This window comes from Triturus cristatus, chromosome 7 (assembly GCF_964204655.1).
Source record: "Triturus cristatus chromosome 7, aTriCri1.1, whole genome shotgun sequence".
In the NCBI taxonomy this organism is placed as follows: Eukaryota; Metazoa; Chordata; class Amphibia; order Caudata; family Salamandridae; genus Triturus; species Triturus cristatus.
The window spans coordinates 813,782,654-813,800,694 of NC_140590.1; the positions used below are offsets into that span (position 1 = coordinate 813,782,654).

Here is an 18,041-nt window from a genome sequence, read left to right on the forward strand (position 1 = left end):
AGCCTGAACGTGATCCTCTTGCTGACGGGGAGCCAGTGCAGGTTTCTCAGGTGGGCTGATATGTGGCTGTGGCGAGGGATGTCGAGGATGAGTCGTGCGGAGGTGTTCTGTATGCGCTGAAGTCGTTTCTGAAGTTTGGCTGTGGTTCCTGCATAAAGGGCGTTCCCGTAGTCAAGTCGGCTGGTGACGAGGGCCTGGGTGACCGTCTTTCTAGTTTCGGTGGGAATCCACCGGAAGATCTTTCAGAGCATGTGCAGGGTGTTGAGGCAAGAGGATGAGATGGCGTTGACTTGTTTGGTCATCGTGAGGGAGGAGTCCAGGATGAATCCCAGGTTGTGTGCGTGGTCCGCAGGTGTTGGTGCGGTGCCCAGTGCTGTGGGCCACCAGGAGTCGTCCCAGGCGGATGGGGATTGTCCGAGGATGAGGACCTCCGTCTTGTCTGAGTTCAGTTTCAGCCGACTGAGCTTCATCCATTCCGCGACGTTTTCATTCCATCCTGGAGGTTGGTTTTGGCAGTGGCTGGGTCTTTGGTGAGGGAGAGTATTAGCTGGGTGTTGTCGGCGTAGGAGATGATGTTGAGGTGATGTTTGCGTGCGATGGCGGCGAGGGGGCTCATGTAGATATTGAAGAGGGTTGGGCTGAGCGAGGAGCCTTGGGGTATGCCGCAGATGATCTTGGTGGCCGCGGAGCGAAACGGCGGGAGGCGGACTCTCTGGGTTCTGTTGGTGAGGAACGAGGTGATCCAGTCCAGGGCTTTTCCTTGCATCCTAGTGTTGTAGAGGCGGTTTATTAGGGTGCGCTGGCAGACGGTATCGAAGGTGGCTGAGAGGTCTAGGAGGATGAGGGCGGTTGTCTCCCCGTTGTCCATCAGGGTCCTGATGTCGTCGGTGGCTGCGATGAGGGCGGTCTCGGTGCTGTGGTTGGCTCGAAATCCGGACTGGGATGGGTCGAGCGAGTTGGTTGCCTCGAGGAATGTAGTCAGCTGTTTGTTGACGGTCTTATCGATGACTTTCGCCAGGAAGGGAAGAAGGGAGATGGGGCGGAAGTTCTTGAGGTCTTTAGGGTCTGCTGTGGGTTTTTTCAGAAGGGCGTTGATCTCTGCGTGCTTCCAGCTCTCTGGGAAGGTGGCTGATGCGAAGGAGTTGTTTATGACGTTCCGGAGGTGGGGTGCAATGATGGTGTCGGCTTTGTTGTAGATGTGATGGGGGCATGGGTCAGAGGGCGATCCAGAATGGATGGTGTTCATGACGTGGTTTGTGTCTTCAGTGCTGATGGGGGTCCAGGCGCTGAGGGTGGTGGTGGGGGTCATTGGTTTGGTGACTGGAGTCTGGCCGTCAAAGCTGTTGTGTATATCTGCGATCTTGCGGTTGAAGAACGTGGCAAGGGAGTTGTAGAGGTCTTGCGATGGTGTGATGTCATTGTTGCTGGCGCTGGGGTTGGAGAGCTCTTTTACTATGTTGAAGAGTTCCTTGCTGTTGTGGGTATTGTTGTCTAGCCGCTCTTTGAACGATGTCCTTTTGGTTGTGCGGATCAGCTGGTGGTGTTCACGAGTGGCGTTCTTGAGGGCTGTTATGTTTTCTGTCGTCCGTTCGTGGCGCCAGGTTTTTTCAAGAGTACGGCAGGATTTCTTTGAGTATTTGATGGCGTCGGTGAACCATGTGGTTTTCCTGTTGCTGGTCTTGCCTGGGTTCTTCAGTGGAGCAAGGTTGTCGGCGCAGTTGGTGATCCACTGTGCGAGATTGTGGGCTGCGTCGTTGGTGTCAGAGGCGTCGGCTGGAGGGTTCTGGCTCAGTGATGTGGTTAGCTGGTCTGTGGTGATTTTGCTCCAGTATCTGCGGGGGATCTGTAGTGTGCGGTGGTGGGATGTAGTCTTCGTGAAGGTGAAGTGGATGCAGCTGTGGTCGGTCCAGTGTAGTCCGGTGGCGTGGCTGAAGGAGACGTGGTTGCTAGCGGAGAAGATGGGGTCCAGCATGTGGCTGCGTAGTGGGTGGGGGTGTTCACCAGTTGCTTGAGTCAGAGGTTGGCGAGGTTGTCGAGCAGGGTGGTGGTGATGGTGGTGGTGTTGTCGTTGTTGTTCTCCAGGTGGAAGTTCAGGTCCCCTAAGAGGATGTATTCTGGTGAGATTAGTGCGTGCGGGCTGACAGTCGGCGATGGTTTCGCTGAATTGTGTGCACGGGCCCGGGTGTCTGTAGATGAGGGTTCCTCTGAGTGTGGTTTTGGGGTCGGTGTGGATTTGGAAGTGTAGGTGTTCGGCGGCGGAGAGTGTGTCACTGTAGTAGTGGTACAATTAAGTGCTGCAGTGACATTTTAACTTACTAGCCCAGAGTACCTCTTATACCATACATTAGGGACTTTAGGTAAATCAAGTCAATCGGGTATTAGCCAATTGTACACATACTTTGGGGGTCCCAGCACATGCACTGCGGCCTGGGCAGCAGGATCAAGTGTACTGCAGAGCAGAAAAAACTTCAGGAGAAGTCCGAAATCTTAAGAGAAGAGGGAGTAATTCTACAAAAAGAGGTTCTTTCCTATAGGACTATACAGAAGTAATTGTTCCATACAACGTTAAACATCCCTTGTCTCATTTTATTCATGGCAATTGCATTTTGACCTTAAGTTATAAGGTCATCATCAGGACAATAATAACTTGGAGCCCGAGCCCCATCATGCACGAGGGTGTCACATGATCACCAAAACAATATCCACTGGGACTGGGCCTGAAGAGCACAAAATCCCATGGTAATAGGCATGTCGAAAGCATTGAAGCTAGCAAACCCTTCTCCGACCATTGTGTTGCTCTACCTCTTTTCTACCCATTTTATTGTTCTCTGCCTCCTGCAGTGCCCTGTGATGTTCCATCTCTTCCCTATCAATTTTGATGTGCCTGTTTCCTTTTGTAGTCCCAATTCATATATGTGACCCAGCACTACTTACATGAAGTCATGACCAAATTGCAAGAGTTTAGAAAAAGCCCTTCCTTATTAACCGTCGACAGGGCACAATATATCAAAAACAAGTTGCAGAAAATAAATGAGAAAAATGCAAATTCAGCCTAGTTGCAGCCAAATCATTGCAACAAAAAACGCAAACGAATGACAAAAACAATTGCCCAGCTAAACCTGTTGGAATTTGTAAGACTCAGACTAAATTGAATTCTGGCGCCCTTGTACAGCAGCCTTAAAAAACAGAAAAAAAACTTTTTGAATGAAATCTGACTATTATAATGAAATCAATGCACCCACCAGTACCTATTGTTAGAACACCCATTTTCTAAAACTAAAACCTGACCCGTGAACGTAATTGGGATTTTTAGCAAGCAAGAACCTCAACAATGTTTTCTCACCATAAGACAACTGGATTCTGGATTGTCACAATTATCTCCCTCATCATGAAAGATCTGCCGAGCATCTCAACCCCACACAACATTGTCATCATCTTACTGCAATAACACCCTTTCTCCTTGAAACACTTTCTAGATTTATCAAATAATGTAATTACTACTTCTTCTCCGAATAGCAGTTCAAAGAATATTTAATAAAAAATGTCTTCCCAAATGCCAGATTTAGAAGAAAGCGCGAAAAAAAACATGATGCACCTTATTCGGTCACGTCAGTTTTATTCACTGTACATCTCTGCTTACATCGGGGAGCAGAAGAGTTTAGTAAAGAAACATGAGTGTGTATTGAACATCTGTGTTTATGGAGGACCCCAGAAGAATCTAATGACGTTAAAGGGTTCTCAGGCTGGTGTAGAGATGCAGCACTGACAAAGCAATGTTGGTTGACAAAGAAATACCACATCGAGGCACACTGGTGGCACCAGCCTACTTATTTGATTACTCAACCATTCAACGTCATTCAACATGATCTATTGCATGGTAACATCTCAAGGACATGTTCAGGCATTGGACAAGACTAGATCTACTCTTCTTGTGGTATTAACTTACAAACTATCAATATCTGTTACCTACAGAGCCATGCAAGAGTTAGTTGTTCACCTTTCCTGCTCAGCCTCTACCTTGTTTATCTTACAGCAGTGTTCAGATGAGATGCCTTTGAGGGTGTAGTTAATGGCGTGCAGTGCATTAGCACTTCTTAAATGGCATTTACAATGTCCTGTCATTAACTTGATCTCAATCCACATAGACAGACCTCCCAAGCCTCAGACCCAGCAGTAACTGGTTAAACCCCTCGTGATAAATGCATGGCTTTCCCTAGTGGGAGTGGACTCTAAACTGCATGACAAAACTGGTACCTCGAAGCAGCCTGCAAAAATGTTTAACTATTTAAATATGTTTAAAACAACATCGTTGCAGGTTCACATTCCTCCTATCACATGAATCTAAATGTTCATTCATTAGCTTCCCCTGGACGTTGGACATGATTTTAAAATAGAAGCTGTCTGATATGACTCCAGCAGTTTCAAATTTGCACAATGTGTCACTAAATGACCAGTTGTTTCCAGAACCACATATATAGTTCTAAAGCCATGTCTATCGGCAGTCACCGATTGGGTGTTTCTAAAGCCCTGTCTATCGGCAATCAGTGATTGGGTGTTTCTAAAGCCATGTCCATCTGCAGTCAGTGATTGGGTGTTCCTAAAGCCATATCTAAGCCATATCTATCGACAGTCGGTGATTGGGTGTTTCTAAAGCCATGTCTATCGGCAGTCCGTGATTGGGTGTCCTCAAACATTCTGGTGCCTCCAGCAACATCGTTTGACAGATTCTTGTTATGTGGGCGCGGGAGTGAGAAATTTCATGTTGGGCTGCTTTAAATGGAACAATCATGGCCCACAGTTTACAGTGAACATCATCTGTGGATAGTTGCAACATGGTTACTGGTAAGTATCAATTAAAAGAAAAGCTGAAACATTCCACAATAAATTTCATCTGTGAAGAAAGTAATAACAAGGCAACAAGGCAGCAAGGTAGATATCAGTTAAAGGAGTAGAGTCAGCAATAATCGGGGGGGGGGGCAGAATAAGTAGGCAAGAAGCAGAGTTTTTTAGATTGACAGACCTAGTACAAAGAATTTAGATTTCAGATGTTTGCAGAAAGACATCAGCAGCAGTGCAACAGTGTCCGAGATTTATTGCTGCTGCGTGTGTTTGGTTTTGGAAGCAAGTAACTTGAGTATATTTCTATGTCTACTTATTGAGGCTCTGGCACTGCCTGGCTGTTGAAGCAAGGCAGCAAGGTAGGGTGGGGAGTTTAGGTGAAAAGCGTTGTACGCCAGACATCCCAGCTCAAACTTTAATCAGGCTTCAATGGTAAGCAGATGTAACTCAGTCAGGATAGGCTAATGTGTTAATTTTGTTCATGAACTGCACAGGTTTTGCTGTAGTGAAAAGAACAGTGCTCAATTGCATGAGGGCACTTTGCGAAATGTCGGTTAAGGCAGCGTTGCCAAAGTCAAGCTGAGAGAGAATTGGAGCATGAGCTGCTGGTCTTAGAAGGACAAGGGATAATACACAATGTAATTTCTTCAAAGCAAATACATTTCCTGTGGACCTAGTGTTACTTGTCTGACTGCCAGTTTATTAATGCACTCCATTTAAATCACTGTGTTCTGTCCCTGGGGCTTTGTAATTAAGGCTCTGATTCTTTACTTTATTTCCCCAGTCTGGGCATTGAGAGTGGCTCCAGCCAAGCTGTTAACTCTTTGCCCGTTCAGAAGAAAATAAATGAGGTTTGTGCCTTCTTGGGGACTCAGTTTGCCTTGTGGAGTCCTCTTCTGTTGGCCTCTCAGAACAACAGAACACACATGGCATTAAGAAATGGTGCAGGTCAGCCCTTGCCTTTATATGGTTATCTACTGCACATGTAGAAGATCATGCTGATGCTAAAGCATGAACACTCCACAGCAAGAGCAACATACTGACCCAGCACCATGTTTAGAAAAAAACAGATACATTTGCTGTCTTTCTCCTCAAACCTTAAAGTATTTGCCTTGTGGGTAAATCATGCATCAAGCTTGCTGAAACAAAATATAAGAAAGGATGTAATGTGGGAATAAAAGTTAGATAAGTACAGAAAAGCTGTGAATTATCCATTGTAATCAGCAGTCAGTGATTGTGTTTCTAAAGCCATGTCTATCAGCAGTCAGTGATTGGTTGTTTCTAAAGTCGTGTCTATTGACAGTCAGTGATTGGTTGTGCTCAAACATTCTAGAGCTGAATGCCAGCAACAACGTTTGACAGATTCTTGTTTTGTGGGCGCTGGAGTGAGAAAAAATGTTGGGCCTCTAGTGTCTTTTCTCAAATCTATTGGAACCGCAAAGCACCTGTGTGGTCGGGTACAACTGGTTTGGGCGCTGATCTAATATATCCCACTTTCGAATTAACAGAAATCTCGAAGAGCTGGTTGTGTCATGTGAAGGAGCTGTGTAGAGGACTCTGTTACTAGTCGCACTGGCAGTATCGCCAGCCAAGCAATATATTTTAAAGAACACTATTTTTGCATTTAGGCGGCTGCAATGATTCTGGTATGGGTAATGGTACTTTATTAGTTTATTCTCACAGTACTGACATGTTGCTGATAGGGATGCGGGTGTACTGACTGTCTTTTTTCCTTAGGCTCTGGAAGAGGCTCTGAATGTGCAGGCTTCAGCACCCCCAGCCTCGGTGTTCAGCATGTCAGCGGAAGCAGGAGGCAGCATGAGACAAGAACAGCACACCCAAATACAGCTACTCAAGCAGCAGGTAAAACCAGGGCATGATGGTAGAGCCTTGTGCCTGCTTCGCCTCACTGACAAGCTGCTAACTGTGTGTCCTGGGTTAGAGTGTGAGCATGACCTTATTGTTCACAGAGAACATTTATGTCTCTTAAATTGAATGTTTGGAAAGACCTATTTGCCTGAGCATGCAAAATGCATCAGCAGGTTCTGACGTTGGTGCTAGAACAGTCCGAATTAGCTTAATGGTTACAGAAAATGAGACGCACCCAAAGGCCTGAATTTCTGAGATGTATACAACGTTTTGTGCTTAGTATATAGTAACTGAATTCTAGGATTTACAATTCAGCATTGCGAATCTCTTATAGAATCACATGCTGTAGATTATCTTCCAATCCTGTAGTTGATTTTGAAATAGTACTTTGTATTTGTCAAAGGCTGTAAAGAGCATGGACAATCGCCATGCCTGTAATGAGACTTCCCTCTGATGTTCAGGCAAGAATGTCAGTCCTTTCGTCCAATTGTTTTTCAACCGTCAAGTTTATTTAAAAGCAGGGAATAGAGATACGAAACAGAAGAATTGCCAAAGGCTCACCTACTTTTCGAAGGCGGACCCATTTTTCCTATTACTCTGGCAATGTCTTGGCTATCCATATTTGTCTCTGAAGAACAACAGCAACATTATTTGCAGATTCTTGAGATTCAAGCCAAATAGTTTGAAACTCTTCAGGGCAGAATGCAGATCCACTTGTACAGTGACGTCCAGTGACTGTTAATAACAGAATCTTTAAGGAGTCCGTGGAGATCCAGCTTTCGGTGGCTGAGTGGCAATCATTCATAGTCAAAGAAGGAGAGCCTCACTCACTAGAACAGAGAGCACGGACGAAGTGGGATTCTTAGTGAAAATATGTTAAATGGCTCTAGAGCGTTCTAGTCATAGTCTCAGCAGACATGATTGCATAGGTTAATAGAAAAGACCAGGAGACGGGGCAAGCTGTGCTCACTAATTGATTGAAAACTGCTTCAATCTTTCAGCCGCAGTCTACTTGTAAATTTGAGCACATCAAGTAAATTTATAAATGATATTTACTCCCAAAAAGAGTTGCTTAACTGGAACCTCAGTTTAGGCAATTCATAACTGGTAAGGATTCCCGGGGAAACGCTTTCTCCCCTGCCAAGCAGGATTAAGATGTGCCAAGAAGAATACTTAGATGAGTTACTCAATTGCCTGTAGAAGCGCAGAGGAGATTGGAAAAACTCACATTGCTATCGTACGTGACCCCGTACCACTGTGAACCCAGCACCTGTGAGGTCCTTGGTTAAGGTTTGGAGCTGAGCAGCTTTCGTTGGAGAAATCCTGCTTGTGTGTCTTTCCCTGTATGCTTCTTATAATAGGCACTGTACATTTTAGATCCTAAACAATAACTTCACTATTGTGAAGAATGACAATACAGGTAGATGGGTAAAGAGAAAAATGGCCTGCACAGTGTGAGTACTGTGGTTGATCGCTCATGGCATGAAGCATTCAAATAGTAGTCATGAATCACACTGTAGGCTCGGGGATGGGCGTGTAAGAGGTGGGAATGCCTTTGTTTTGAGTCTAAATAGTTTTGTCTCGGTTTCTCCTAGGTGAAGATTTTTGAGGAGGACTTCCAGCGAGAACGCAGTGACCGTGAGCGAATGAGTGAGGAAAAGGAAGACCTCAAGCATCAGATGGGACAGCTGCAGACTCAAATCACACAACAGAATGTCCAGGTGGTTATGCAGTCCTAGCCAGCTCAAGAGATCCTCGTGGTTTTATTGGGGTCAGAGATGGAGAGGTCTACCTCATCCAAGACTCTTGAGTGGTTGAGGTCTGGGAGAAATGGGAGCTTTTACCAGTCCACCCTCTCCTTTCCAAGTGCAGTGCTAGATGCCACAGGTCACCTTCTCTCCTGGTACTTTTTTGTATGTTTGTGAGATCTACTACTTCTCATGTCCGGGTTCAGGTTAAAAGTCTGTGCTGATAACACGTAGCTGTGTCTCCAAGTTAGTGAAGAGAAGCTTGGGGACCGTCTCCTTCAAACCGCAATCTGGATGAAGTGTAGTTGAGTCCAGGCTGATGCAGAGTAAATGTCCTTCGATCTGCTAAACTGGACAAGACTCTACACTTTATATTCCTGTATTAGATTCCTTTGATCATGATAGCTCTTGTACAACTATTGGCTGTAACCTGCATTTCCTTATAAGACTGACCTAGGACTTTTTCACACCAAGTGAAGGTGTTGGGTAGGTTCACACGGTCAGGAATGTTGGACATTTTATGCCTGTGGCATCATGAAAATCGCCTCTAGCATCAGTCCCCGCATGGAATATAATAACTCCTGTTTTCTTCCGGAATCTAAACTTCCTACATCCAAATAGTTTACAATACATGAGTTAGACTGGCCCTTGGTTTTATGTGATTATTATTATTCACAATAATATTGTTTTTGTAGTGCTTCAAGCTGCACTCCATTGTTTCTTAACAGTTCTCATAATACCAATCTAGGAAGGATAAAAAGCAGTCTGCTTTCCTGGGGTTTCATCTTGTGAACTCATCGTTGGTGGCAAATGACCATATGTTAGCTGTCTGGTGGAGCCTCCAGTGGTTGGTTTAGAGGACAAAATCAACAACTGTTTAAGCCACCGGTGCTAGTATTGCACCAGGAACCTAAGTACCAATGTACTAGAAGTTCCACTGTACTAGCTAAAGACCAAATGGGGTTGTCGGTTCAGCACCTCAAGTCCAAGACAATGAAACCTTACTGTGCACCTCTGTTAGGAGCTCAGCACTTCGGGTAGTGGTGGCACGTCCAAATTACTTTTCGTATCAATACGGTGTCTAGAAATGGCTTCCTCCATGTAGTGGACTAGGGATGTTCGCCTGTAACGCTCTTCCATCTTATTTCTTTAAACAGAAGGCTACGTTCCCCTCTTGAAGATGACATGAGCCTTGCCCTATGAATATTATTTCCTAATTTCTTAAGTTATAGTGCCTAGACTTTTAGCTATTAAGACTTCAACAAGTTAAATATCGAAAGGGCTAAAAGCTCTGTATCCATAAAACGTTTTATGGCAGCCCTAAGCAGTAAGATTTAGGTGGCAGTACATAAAGACTGAAATATTTGCATTTTAGTCGCTTTCAAAAGGGCAGAAAGTACAAAGTTTCAGTTACTGGTATATGATCATTCTCTTACATGCATAACTGGAATGAAAATCTAGCAAACCATACTCTGCTCTTCCCTGCTGGTTTTTATGGGACGTAAAGATGTTCTGAAAAGACCTACTACTTCTGAACCGCTTTTCCTTCATGATGAGAAAGAGCTAGCCCTGATGTCCTATTTTATTTAAGGAGGTTCATAGTAGCCTCTCTGCTTCCTGTTTCTTGAGTCCAGAGCACCCCTATTCAGAGAGCTGTCATTTGCTGTAGTTTGCTGTGTGGCTTCTTCTCTGAAACAGAAGAGGTGCCTGCTAATGGTACAAGAAAGTGCACCTGGCACTGAGTATCTCTGAGCACAGGATCTGTCAGAAAAAAAATGTATTCATTGTATAATTCTTGGCCAACAGTTTTCAAATCAAAGTTCCAAATCAATTTTTTACGAGACCCGTTGTATTTGTTCCGCTATGATTTGGTCACATAACTCGTCGGTTAAAAATAAGCTTTTTATGCACAAACACCAAATGCATTAAACTTTAAAGAACACAGTATTATAGTTTGTTATAGCCAATCTTTAGAAACCATAGTTTTTGGACTGTTTTCAAGTCTCACAAGGCACACATTGATAAATATATTGGTGAGTGTCGCAATTAAGCAGAGAGCTCAGAACACCCAGCCCATATTTGGAATGCGTAACCATGGGAAACCTGTTTTAACATTATCAGAGAAGCCTAGAGACAGCTCACGAGCCCCAGTTTTGTTTTAGCCAGGCTGGCCTATATCGCGGAAAGAGAGTCCCCGTCATTAACATTAATAGCACTTTTAAACATTCTCCGCAGTATGCAGTGAGAGGGGAGGTGGAATTCTAGAATTCAGTTTGTCATTTGCTTTATTGCAGATGAATTCACCCCAATTTCGTCCTGTGAATTTAGCATTTGATGTGACCGTGACCTGGACTGTAGATTGCCCATCTCTCAGTCTTTTCCCATTCTGTTCTATAGCTTGCAGATGATCGTCTTTCTAACTTCCACAGTAATATAACCTGAGCTTTTACCTCTTACAATGATTAGTTCTTTATCAAAATGTATTTTTTTTCTGATCGGATCATGTTAAACCAAATTCCTATCACTGGCTTCACCCACTCACAAATGTTGAACATTGGAAATGAGATTTCATCACAGTTGTACAATTAGTTTAGGGCGGAAGAGAATGCGTCTTAACTCAATCCATAAAAAGCTTCTAAGTGTGCATAATTTAGAAATGGCTTGAGAATGGACAGGTCTGGTGTCCAGTTTGCTAAAACACACTATTAAAACCACTGTAAGTAAGTTGACCACCTTGCTCCATATTATCATGACCAAATGGTTCAAGTTCTGGGCTTTTCTGTTACGAATTGTTATCACACATTTTAGTCCACCTGCCCCAGTGGAAAGCAAGCTTAGACTATAACACGCAGAAATCATTAGATTGTGTTATAAAGTTGATGGCGGGAAACAAGGTGCCTATATGACATTACATGAAGTGGTAACCCTAATTCTATGGGCTGAGCTTGCATCAACTGTTTTTCCAGTGCACAGCTGTCTTTTTCCAGACGTGGCAATGCCCTTCTTCCGAGAACTAGAGTGGGCACCTGTTGTGGTTTCCATATTTACACCTTGTTCACCCTCCTTAGTTGGTTGTTAGTTGGGTTTCCGAGTTCTAACAGTCTGGAAAATTGGCCTCTTGGGGCCAGCTTCTGCCTGAAGTTAGCAAGGTAGACAGCCAAGGTATTCTTGCTTAGGAAGTATTATACGTCAACTCGCCTATAATATCCTTTGTCCTCCATCAATCTTAACAACTCCTTTATTAACCAGTTGTATTACTAATGCACTAACTTAAAGGGGCCAGCACCTCTCAGGGCCACTGCTCTTCCCATTCCTTCTCATAGCTGCTCCTCCCTCCCACTTGGCCTTAAATGGAGACCGCGCGGCGCAGGTGAGTGTGACCTGTCCTCAGGACACCCCCGCGCCGCACGGCCCTCCAGCTGTGTCTGTGCCACCTCGCTGCTGCTCGTTGTGTCGTTTTTGCCCTCCTGTGCCCTGACTGCTTGTCACTGTTGCCTCTGTTGTATTTAGTATTTGTATTTGTTTTTTGATTCTGTACCTCTGTTTCCTGCTTCATTGCCTCCCCTGGTGTGACCCCCGCTCCCCGCTTCCTGCCGCCGTGACATTGCGGCCCCGCCCCCTTTTCTTCTGTGTCCTCCCCGCTCCCAGCTGCTCCTCCCTCCCACTTCACCTTAAATGGAGACCGCGCGGACGCGCAGCGGGCGCGCCGATTGTGCGCCGAAGGCGCGCCAAAGGCAAGCCCGTCTGCGCCCGTCCGCGCCTGGACTGCGCCCAGCGCCAGGACCCCTGGCCCCCGCCGACCCCAGACCAAACGACGGACCTACGACGCCGCCACCCTCAACGCACTAAACGCCGTCCGGAACCCCGCCTGCTACCAAGCCACCCCGAAACGCACCCACGGACCCTTCGCCTGCCAAGCCTGCCGATTCACCTGCCTCCGGACCTGCACCGCACCCGCCAAGCCAGGCACCAGCAACGAGCACCTCAAGTGCATCCTGCTCAACACCCGCTCCGTCCACAGACACGCCGTGGAACTCTGGAACCTGCTCGACACAACATCACCAGACGTCTCCTTCCTCACGGAAACCTGGATGAACGCCTCCTCAGCACCTGACATCGCCATCGCCATCCCGGACGGATACAAGATCACCCGGAGGGACCGCATCAACCAGACTGGAGGAGGCATCGCCATCGTACACAAGAACACCATCCACATCACGACCAACTCTGACGACACCCTCACCGCCGCCGAACACCTCCACTTCCAGATACACACCGACCCCAAGACGACCCTCAGAGGCACCCTCATCTACAGACCCCCGGGACCACGCACACAATTCAGCGAAGACATCGCAGACTTCATCAGCCCGCACGCCCTCCCTTCTGCTGACTACATCCTCCCAGGGGACCTCAACTTCCACCTGGAGAACAACAACGACAGCAACACCGCCGCCCTGCTGGACAACCTCGGACTCAAGCAACTGGTGAACACCCCCACCCACTACGCCGGCCTCACGCTTGACCCAGTCTTCTCCTCCAGCAAATACATCTCCTTCAGCCACTCCACTGGACTTCATTGGACTGACCACAGGTGCGTCCACTTCAGCTTCAGAAGGACCACGGCCCACCTCCACCCGCAACAGGTTCCTCGCAGGAGCTGGAACAAGATCACCGCTGACCAGCTCACCACCGCTCTCAGCCAGAACCCTCCCGCCAGCACGACAGACCCCAACGAAGCAGCCAGCAACCTCACACAGTGGATCACCAACTGCGCAGACAGCCTCGCACCACTGAAGACCCCTCCCAGCAGACCCGGCAGCAAGAAAGCCTCTTGGTTCACCGACGAACTTAAGAACTCCAAGAAGAACTGCCGCACCCTCGAGAAAGCCTGGAGCAACGACCAGACCACAGACAACATGACTGCCCTCAAGCACGCTACCCGCAAACACCACCAGCTGATCCGCACCACCAAGAAGACAGCATTCAAAGAACGACTGGACAACAACGCCCACAACAGCAAGGAACTCTTCAGCATCGTCAAAGAGCTCTCCAACCCCAGCACCGGAAACAACAACATCACTCCCTCGCAAGACCTCTGCGACTCACTCGCCTCGTTCTTCCACAGCAAGATCGCCGACATACACAACAGCTTCGGCGCACAGACCACGCACCCAACCTCCGGACCAACGCCCCCCATCACCACCCTCTGCGCCTGGACCCCGGTCACCGAAGACACCACCCGCATGATGAACGCCATCCACTCCGGATCACCAACCGACCCCCTGCCCCCACCACCTCTTCAACAAAGCCGATTCCATCATCGCACCCCGACTCCGGGACATCATCAACACCTCCTTCAACACCCCACCTTCCCGTAGAGCTGGAAGCATGCCGACCTCATCGCCCTCCTGAAGAAACCAACAGCAGACCCCACCGACCTCAAGAACTTCCGCCCCATCTCGCTCCTCCCTTTTCCCGCCAAAGTCATCGAGAAGACCGTCAACAGACAGCTTGCCGCCTTCCTCGAGACGAACGGATCCCTCGACCACTCGCAATCCGGTTTCCGAGCCAACCACAGCACCGAGACCGCCCTCATCGCAGCCACAGATGACATCAGATCCATGCTCGAAAATGGGGACACATCGGCCCTCATCCTCCTGGACCTCTCCGCAGCGTTCGACACTGTCTGTCACCGCACCCTAGTGCAGCGCCTCAGCAACATTGGAATCCAAGACAGGGCACTGGAGTGGATCATCTCGTTCCTCACCGGAAGAACCCAGAGAGTCCGCCTCCCCCCATTCGTATCCGAGGCCACCGAAGTCATCTGCGGCATACCACAAGGATCTTCACTCAGCCCCACCCTCTTCAACATCTACATGAGCCCCCTCGCAGCCATCGCACGCCAACACAACCTCAACATCATCTCCTACGCCGACGACACCCAGCTGATCCTCTCCCTCACCAACGACCCGCCACCGCCAGAACCAGCCTACACGATGGGATGAAAGACGTCGCCGAGTGGATGAAGAACAGCCGCCTGAAACTGAACTCAGACAAAACGGAAGTCCTTATCCTGGGATCATCACCCTCCGCCTGGGACGACTCCTGGTGGCCCCCTGCCCTGGGCACCACTCCCAAACCAACGGACCACGCACGCAACCTGGGCTTCATCCTGGACTCCTCCCTCTCGATGACCAGACAAGTCAACGCCGTCTCATCATCGTGCTTCAACACCCTGCGCATGCTCCAAAAGATCTTCCGGTGGATCCCCACCGAAACCAGGAGGACGGTCACCCAGGCTCTCGTCACCAGCCGTCTGGACTACGGAAACACCCTCTACGCCGGAACCACAGCCAAACTTCAGAAAAGACTCCAACGCATCCAGAACGCCTCCGCACGTCTCATCCTGGACATCCCCCGTCACAGCCACATCTTCGGCCACCTGAGAGACCTGCACTGGCTCCCCGTCAGCAAGAGGATCACGTTCAGACTCCTCACCCACGCACACAAGGCCCTCCACGACCTGGGCCCCAAGTACCTCAACAACCGCCTGAACTTCTACACTCCCACCCGCCAGCTACGATCAACCAGCCTCGCCCTCGCCGACGTTCCACGCATCCGCAGAGCCACCACCGGAGGAAGATCCTTCTCCTACCTGGCAGCCAAGACATGGAACTCCCTCCCCATCCACCTCCGGCTAACCCAGGACCATTTCTCCTTCAGGAAGCAACTCAAGACCTGGCTTTTCGAGCAGTAACGTTCCCCTCTTCCCCCAGCGCCTTGAGACCCCTCCGGGTGAGTAGCGCGCTATACAAATGTTATGATTGATTGATTGATTGATAGGTGTTTCTGTGCATGGGTCATATATCAGTGCCAGGGCCTTGGGTCTTTCCTCCATCCTTCTCTTACTCTGCATTGCCGTTGAACTGCTCCACTTTTGTTTGTGCATGTTTTCTTCTGTGTTTAGGTATTTGTAGTTTCTAGACTGTGAATGCACGTTTTATGTATTTAGTTGGATTTAATTGCGTGACTGCCAAGTGTGCCTTTTTTCTTCACTTCGGGTCAGGCGTGACATTGGGTGTGGTGAGTACAAGCAGGTGTATGGCCTTTGTTCAGGACCATATCCAAATGAAAGCTTGTGTTAATAATACACTTTTCTAAAAAACTACAATGAAAAATAAAATAATACAGACTGGAGGTTGAAGTGAGGCATTCCTCACTGACTGGGCAGGTAGATCCCACCAGATTTAGTTTCACACTAGGGATCTCATGCACAAGTCACTGAGGAAGCATGATGCTATCAGTAATTCCCAATTAAATAGGGGTCCAAGGTTGCATTCTCATTTATAGAAAAACACTAGACCAGGGAGCACCCATTTTCCCCAAAAATGAGGAGACTAAAGACTCATGTATTGTCTGCCTCAGATAGCCGTCCTTGAGTATCCTCTATGTCCACTGTGGGTGGATTGAACATTACATTTATTAGTACACTTTTGAATTGGCCCAGCATTATGCTTCCGGTGTGTTTATGAGTTAGTACTACTTAAAACAGTCTGTTTTATATCAATGTGTGCTTACATGCTACTTCTCTCTCTCTCTCTCTCTTCTTTGTCCTTTTCCCTCTTCCTTTCCTTCTCACCTTCACATACCCGTGTTTCATTATACCTCCCCTCTTCCTTTCTACTTCCCTACCCCATTCATCTCTTCACCTTGCACTCTCTCCATGTTCTCTCTCCTGCATCTCCCTTTCTCAGCTGCGTGCTTGTATGGAGGACCTTCAGCGAGAGAAGGGGGAAAAGGAGAAGCTGCGAAAGCTGCTGAAGCAGCACAAGCAGGTACTGAAGAGACACATGTGGTGCCTTGGTGCTGGGGTGTGGGCATGGTTGTTTCTAGCCAGACTATGTATGGTCAATATCAAGAGACAGAAAAAAGTGTTAAGTTGCGCAGATGTGGCACAGGAAGGTTTCAAAAATCCTAGTGCTACAGAGAGAAATAGAGTGAGAAGTTGTGTTGACCTAAGGGTTGATGCCAAAGGGGTGTGGGCATCAGTCTGTTTCAGCAAAGGTGGCACTCCTTGGGTCGGTTTTGTGACATAGAAAGACTCTTTCTCAGTAAGGTTTAGGCTGCCAGGAATGTATGGAAAAGTGTTGTGCTGCACCTGTGAGTGTGTGTGTGTGTGTGTGTGTTTGTGTGAGTGTGTGTGCACATGTGTGTGTTTGTGTTTCAGGGTGAAGTGCACTAGAGTTGTCTGTGAGCAGAGGTGGCAATGGTAGAAGCGTGTGGGCAGGAGTGACAATGAGTAACGTTGGCCTTACCAGGCTGATGTGTGGCGCAACAAGTAATATTTATGGGCATGAATAGCACTTATATGAATTTGTGTGTACAGAGAGGTGACTTTCCAGTGGATATTTTCTGCAGAAACATGCATGGGAGGCTTACATGCTTTCTCTGCCAGAACAGTACACTTTTACATAATAAATATTGTTGGCACTTTGTTTTCACTGACCTCCCACTCAGTTAGTGGATATTAATATTTGCCTGCATTGTTTATAGGCAGAGGTAAAGCTGTAGGTGTAATACTTGCCGAGAGGTCCCACTCTTTCGAAATAGTACTTGTGACTCATCTTTTCACAGCCCACCTCCCTCCAACTTCACCTTATTATGAGGGTTTAGATTGCAGTGAGTGCCACATTCAGTGAAGAGATGATAGATCTGCATTAGGGAGAACTTACTAATAAGATGACCAGTTTTCATGTTGTCTGTTGAAGGGAGTTGTTTTTATTGCATGCAGCCTTAGGGAGAGAGCCCCATTTCTACCATTGTTAGAATAGAGCCTCTGGTTCAAGGCGCTGTTGGTTTGGCAAGCAGATTCTTCCATTGGTTGAGCACGATCCTGGTAACAGTCTAGGCGGAGAGTAGCAGGAGTGCTTTGCTTTGTTTCCAACATAAGGCACATCAGTGGGCTATGATTGGTCAGTTACTCTGGGATTAACATGATTCGAGAAACCTTTTCAGGTGCAGTTCTCCAACAAAATACACTCTCTACTGCAGCACCAAGTGGGGTATCCATGGTACTCAATGAAAACTTATGGACAGGCCAAGGGAACACAGGGACACTGTGATTGAGGGCACATAGTTATGGATCTTGTGATAACCACATTCAACGTACATATGTTTTTTGTAACCTACCCTTTTTTTTGTTTTATATTTGCTAATACCCTGAGCCCATAGTAGAACCCCCAAGATGATCTATGAGTGACGTAGGGGCTTACAGCAGTTAGCCACTCTGAGCATGGAGCCACATAGGTTTCCTTACTCTGTAGGAACTGCAGTTGAATATCATCTCACCTCATTACCTGACTGAGGGTGGATTTGTAGTTGTGCCACCTAATAGTGTGTAATCCAATACCTCACTTCTTAGACATCATATTGATTTTTTTCTGTGACTGGGCTCAGGAGAAGGTGTAGCATTGGGAAGAAAAACTGAACAAAAGGATGCTTTTTGTTCGGTGTTAAACTCTATTGAAGGAGAAATTGGAGTTATGCATTGAATATGTATTTGTTCTCTGTTTTCTCAGCGTTGAG

The 18,041-nt window shown here is 47.3% G+C and overlaps 1 protein-coding gene across 8 annotated transcripts in view; it reads left to right on the plus strand.

Annotated features, from left to right (window-relative positions):
* Positions 1 to 18,041, plus strand: part of TNIP1 (TNFAIP3 interacting protein 1) — a 221,398-nt gene that overhangs the window by 154,704 nt on the left and 48,653 nt on the right. For 4 of the 8 annotated variants that reach the window (XM_085617685.1, XM_085617687.1, XM_085617686.1 and 1 more), the window contains 3 exons: positions 6,577 to 6,702; positions 8,304 to 8,429; positions 16,211 to 16,291. In XM_085617685.1, coding sequence (XP_085473811.1) covers positions 6,577 to 6,702; positions 8,304 to 8,429; positions 16,211 to 16,291 — 333 coding nt within the window. The remainder of the gene's footprint in view (positions 1 to 6,576; positions 6,703 to 8,303; positions 8,430 to 16,210; positions 16,292 to 18,041) is intronic. The other 4 variants (XM_085617688.1, XM_085617691.1, XM_085617690.1 and 1 more) reach the window with 1 other exon arrangement.